This window comes from Balaenoptera acutorostrata, chromosome 20 (genome assembly GCF_949987535.1).
Source record: "Balaenoptera acutorostrata chromosome 20, mBalAcu1.1, whole genome shotgun sequence".
Taxonomy (NCBI): Eukaryota; Metazoa; Chordata; class Mammalia; order Artiodactyla; family Balaenopteridae; genus Balaenoptera; species Balaenoptera acutorostrata.
In genome coordinates this window covers 52,834,359-52,840,358 of record NC_080083.1, presented here as the reverse complement: position 1 = coordinate 52,840,358, position 6,000 = coordinate 52,834,359, and the positions used below count along the sequence as shown (strand labels likewise).

Below are 6,000 nucleotides of genomic sequence, written 5' to 3'. Positions count from 1 at the left end.
GAGGAAACTGAATCTCACACAGATTAAGTGGCTTTTCCCATGTCACAGGGCTAGTTAGGAATGAATGGGTTTAATGCTGCTGCTTTTCTGTAACTGCTGCTTCCTGCAAGAGTGCCTGGGGACCCTGGCCTTCACTGTTGTGTGCTGCAGGGTGACAGGGCAGAGCCGGAGTTATGCTGCTGCCCTCAGGTGAGAGTGGCGTCTTCTCAGGACCCTGCAGTCCTGAAGCCTCTGCTGGTGACTGTGGGGGATATTTTGTCAACACAGAGGGCAAGGAAAAGGCAGATTTTAGCCTCTATTTCTGTTCTGGTAAATTTGCCCTGAGTTTAATGGGAGGATTGGGGATTGGGCTCATCAGGATGTAATAACTGAATAAATGTTTAGAACGGTAATGATTTAATCTAAGAATTTTAATTAAATGCCTGTGATGTGCTAGGTGAGAATGATCTGGGATTGCACTATTCACTCGGCTGTTGAAAGGAACACAAATGCCATCAGGATTTTTATATGGGCTGCCACATTGTGTCAAAGCCCTAGGCAACCACACTGAGAAAAAGGGTCTCTTCCAGAGCCCACCCTGAGGTTTTAGATTAGTAAAGCACACAGGGCTGCTAGATCTCGCTCCAGCTATAGACGCATCATTGCTGGAATTGTATTGGGCGTTCACTATATACCAGATACCTACACGGGTTAATTTTATCCTTCAAGGTGGGTATTATATTAACCCAGTTTTATAGTTGAGGAAAGTGAGGCTGAACTAGTTAAGGGATTGACCAAGGTCACAGACATGGAAAGTGATACAGCTGAGATGCAGATACAGGTGGGCCTGACCTCAAAACCTAAATGCAGAGGGGAAGACAAGCCTCTTTGCCTTCTGCCCGGCTCTATCTAACGGTTACATCTGTGTCTCACTAGACACTATGTTTATTGAAGGCAGGCACCGCATGCTGCTTGGGGTTTGTAATCCCTCCGCATGGGACACAGTTATCCACAAACTGTAAATACGCAATGTTTATGGAATACAGCAATAAAGTAACGCAGGAGGCGTGACACGCATAGAAATCTGTAGCGTTTAGTTGTTTGCACATGAAGCTCTATCAAAATAAGAATAAACCGCACAGAAAATAAGATGGATTAAACAAAAAATTATAATTGTTGAAATTAATTTTTTCATTTAGTGTTCCTTGAAAATAAAAAAGAAAATCTGATTGATACTCTGGAGGATACTACACCCCCACCCCCCCAATACTATCTTCTTTTGTAATGTTATCAATTGTTCTTTCTGAAGCTTTTGCTGCTTTTTCAAAATCTGGACAAGGGGTCGAATCCTTTAATTTCAGAAGCATGTAGGTCCATTTGTAATAATAAAAAGCTTTTTTCCAAATAACACAGTTTCATTTATAGGACTGACTTTGATATGACGCATCTATTATACTAACTGCCATAAACTCTAGAAAGCTTAATTGTGGTAACGATGGTAACGGGGAGGCAGGGACGCCTCTCGCTGCCTCCTGGGAAGCATGGCCAGAACGCTCTGAGGAAGTTTGGCTTGTTCGCCACGCCGTAGATCGCGCTGCATGCTGGGTCTTGGCAATATGGCGTCCTCCTTGATGTGCTGATGAGAGGAGTTTCACTGTAGCTTCAAGCCAGAGGGCAAAACTCCCCAAACCCAATAAGCCCACGTTACGCGTTTTCTCCGCGGCTCCGTGTCGCCCGTTTCTCAGGACTCGTTCTCAGGCAGGAGAGAGCTACGGGGCCGGAGGCCAGGACCGGCCAGGCCGCGCGGACCCGGGGCTGAGGAGCCGGCTGCGGGCAAGCACGATGGGCCCGTCCTGGCTCTGGTTGCAGCAGCTCCGGCGAGTGCGAGATCCGCAGGGCTGAAAGTGGCTGTAGGAGACCCGAGGCGCTCTGAACCTCTTCCCCTCGGCCGAAGACCTCAGCCCAGTCGGCAAACCGGCACCAAGAGCGGGCGGCCTGCCTGTCCTCGGATCGGCTGAGGCGTTGGAGGCCGAGAGCAGGGTCATCGTGAGGCCTGGAGTCTCGCACGCCTTTGACAGCTCCGCTCGCAGCCCCTCCGGGAACGGACAGCCTCAGAAGTAGCCGGTGGCTTGGGATCTGGGGGCGCGTGTGTCTGTGAGGAGCTCCTTGGGTTCCCTCATTTCCCACCGCTCTTCCCACCCCTTCTGACTTCTCGCGCAGAGTTAGAGAGAAGGATCTCAGACTTATTGCCTCAGCGAGGGTCTCCGCACACTCTCCATCCATTTCCTTTTCTACTTACCCCTTCTCTGTTTCTTATTTCACCAATTCTGGTACACACTAGTTTTTAAGGCTGGAGGTTCTCGAGCGCTTGCTGCCCAGGACTCCCCCACCCCCTCCCCCAGTTATGGAATCCGAGATGCTGCAGTCGCCTCTCCTGGGTCTCGGGGAGGAAGATGAGGCCGATCTTACTGACTGGAACCTGCCTTTGGCTTTCATGAAAAAGAGGCACTGTGAGAAAATTGAAGGCTCCAAATCTTTAGCTCAGAGCTGGAGGATGAAGGATCGGGTAAGTGGATTGAGCCTGCGTCCCTTAGACCTTGATAACTTTTTCAAGAAAGTTCAGGGCCAGAAATATGTCCTTGGGAGAGCAGCGATATTTTTTCTCAGCCACATGTTGCAAGTCAACCAAAAAGCACAAACCATTTCAGACTCCATTTTTTTATTGTAAATGGAAAAGGCTGTTTTGGTTAGTAGTTATTCACTGGATAGTGTTAATTAGATTCAAAGTAAGTTCTAATTCAGACAATGGAAGTTAAGCAAGTTAGAAAATACAGCATTGCAACTATTTACATGCTCTCTGATATACTTTGTACTGTTAAACTTTGTATTGTTAACACTTAGAGGAAAGACAACTTGGGATATTTGTCCCAACGTGGTTAGTCTACTTAGTGGCTAGTTTACTTTTTTTGTCCAAGCTAGGTGGAGTGCAGAAGTCTAATATAGTATGCTAGGAAACAAGATTACTGGCAAATGTTCAGCTAGTAACAAATTAATGCAAAGTTATTTTAAAGTTACAGTGAACTTCATCATAGACTTCTAAACAGTTTGTCTTGAATCAAGACTTTCCTACTTTTATGTGGTGTCACGATACTGTTAGGTGGAGACAATTTCTCTAATAATAGAGTATGATGGGTTGGAACTTGGGTCTGGTAGGGGGTCCTCATGGTGTTGGAGTGTGGATAGTGACTTAAGAAGCTAGTAGGAAAGAAAACAGTCAATTTTGTTAAACCTGTCCTTAATCAACCACCATCTATTTCCTGGCCTCCAGAGCAAAAGGGTGGGATCGTCTCACCCATACACGCTTATAATTTGTTTTTGGGTTTTTTTTTGTGCTTTGTTTTCTCTTTCAAAACTGTCTTTATTGATTTGAACATTTTAGCCTAAGAGGGGTAGTTGGTGTTGTAATGCAGTGTGCTTGCTCTGGGTTTATGGATATGTTTATATAAGATTGTTGTTTTTAGTGTATGATGTTGAACATATATAGGATTACCCTTGTGGTAATTCTAGCTAGTCAGTCACTAGTAACTGGTGCTTCGGTTGTTATTAGGAAAATTTGTTTCATCCAAAAGTAGTTTAGAGACTAAAAAGAGATGGTCATTGGAAGAGATTGTGTAAAGTCTGTCTTACGGACATCTTTAGTACTAATTATATGGTTTAAAGCTTTTGTGGTTCCTATGCATATATGAAAAGACTTATTTTAAAACTGTAATCTTTTTTTTTTTTCCATTCTATTTGGAGGGCTTTTTTTTCTTTTTTCTTTTGAAATGTGGTTCCCTTTGCTACTCTAAACCCATGCTTAAACTGTTCAAAACTGATTGATGGATTTATTTTTGACCTTTTAATTAAAACAATTTGTGAATGATTAACATTCCCTGGTAAGCTCTTCATAGGTTATTAAGAGGAAGAAAAGTTCTGGGAGTCGGAGTAATTACTGAGATTTTGACTTAGAAAGATGAAGGGGAGAAAGTTTGCTGTGTCCGACCTTTGCAAGTTGTTTAATAAAGAAGAAGATCAGCAGCTAACACTTTTAGTTAAGTTTGTGAGAGCTTGGCCTCTGGACATCCTTGTAGTCTCTTTCCCCTGCTTAGACCCTGAGGGGACCTTTTCAGCACACTATGCTAGGATAAAGGGTACAGATCCAAATGATGCTGAGTTGGAAGGTAGCATAAATGAATGAAACAGGCCAGATAGAAGGAGAATAATGGCACAGGTTCATAGATAAATGGCAGCTGAGGTTTGACTCGTGCCTGACTTTCTGGAGGCTGAGATCAGTGAGGTGCTGAAGAGCACAGGCTGCAGCTCAAGGGGCAGCTGGTCCTGGCCAGGTCTCCCTCTCTCTCTCTTTTCTTTGAGAAGCCAGAAAACTTTTTTTTTTTTTTTAATGTGAAGTTTTCCAATTTTAAAATATTGGAAGTAATTCGAATATTACAAAACACGAAGCAGTCCATTTGTGGGGTTGGCTCTGGCCTGTGGGTTACCCATATGTGACTTCAAGATTCTAGGAATCTTGAGCACATGGGCATGATGCCAGACTGTTTCCCTGTGCTGGAGGTGATCTCCAGCAGTCTGATGATGCAGCATCATTGTAAAGCAACAGGTGTGGACCCGGTTGTCCTGTACCAGGACCTGTGTAGACTAGTTTTTCCAGGGGGCAATTGACTGCCCTAAATGCAGACTCAGTCATTGCTTTTTCCTGTGATCCGTATGCAAGTCCACATACTTTTTTTAAAAAATAAATTTTATTTATTTATTTATTTATTTTTGGCTGTGTTGGGTCTTTGTTGCTGCATGTGGCTTTCTCTAGTTGCGGTGAGGGGGGCTACTCTTCGTTGCGGTGCGCAGGCTTCTCATTGTGGTGGCTTCTCTTGTTGTGGAGCACGGACTGTAGGCTCGCAGGCTTCAGTGGTTGTGGCACATGGGCTCAGTAGTTGTGGCTCATGGGCTCTAGAGCGCAGGTTCAGTAGTTGTGGCGCATGGGCTTAGTTGCTCCGCGGCATGTGGGATCTTTCCCGACCAGGGCTCGAACCTGTGTCGCCTGCATTGGCAGGCAGATTCTTAACCACTGTGCCACCAGGGAAGTCCCAAGTGCACACACTTTTATTGTATATGTATCAGTAGTTACTTACTGTTGTCCTATTTAGTGGAGTTGTTAAGGGTTCCTAAAATTGACAACTTTACCAAAGTTGAGTGATGACTCCAAGTTTTCTGCCTCTCGGCATTTGGCATCCTCACAGAACTACAGCACGTGCCCACTCTCGGTTGGGATTCCCACAGTCTTGGTATTGAACCATTCCTGGTTTTCAGATGCCACTATTGTTGCATTTTAATTACTAAGTTACTGTAAGTTTAATACTCTTATTATCAAATTATCAAGTTTGTTGTTTGGTTCTGTGTGTAGTAAATATGTATATGCCTCACTGGCATTTTTGACTTGTGATTTTCAGATAACTAGACATGTGAATTACAGTTCGAAGTGAATCATTCATAGACCTATGGCTAAAACAGATTTGTATATAACTCCGCCATTTATGTTTTACTGTGATACTTTATAGTTATCACAGAGTTCATTTTCCGCAAAGTGGGCATGTGGAGATAATTGGTCTCAGATGGATCTTTACCTTACGTATGTGGGATGGAATCAGGGAAGCCTGAGAGCTATTGCTCTGAAAGAAAACCATTGACAGAGACACTATACCTGCATGTGTGTAGGAGATGTAGCTATAAAATGATGAAGCCATTTCCCAAACCAGTCTTTAGACTTAGTCACCTTGCTTTGTAGCCATATTTGAATAAACCACGGAGGAAGCCAAGTAGATACATTAAACTGATATATGGACAGTCAAATGTTTAGGTTGTCTTTGGAGCAAGGGGAAATAGTAATACTTTATAACCCTTCTTTACTCCTGTTTCCTCACTTTGCATCCTCTCAATCTACTCCATTTAGGCTCTCTTCCATGCCAC

At 43.9% G+C, this 6,000-nt stretch overlaps 1 protein-coding gene across 5 annotated transcripts in view; it reads left to right on the top strand.

Annotated features, from left to right (window-relative positions):
• The first annotated feature begins 1,584 nt into the window (after window positions 1–1,584).
• The window catches only part of RPTOR (regulatory associated protein of MTOR complex 1), a 347,491-nt gene continuing 343,075 nt past the window's right edge, over window positions 1,585–6,000 (top strand). For all 5 annotated transcript variants that reach the window (XM_057536142.1, XM_007185837.3, XM_007185836.3 and 2 more), the window contains exon 1: window positions 1,585–2,545. In XM_057536142.1, coding sequence (XP_057392125.1) covers window positions 2,384–2,545 — 162 coding nt within the window. In that variant the 5' untranslated portion in view covers window positions 1,585–2,383. The remainder of the gene's footprint in view (window positions 2,546–6,000) is intronic.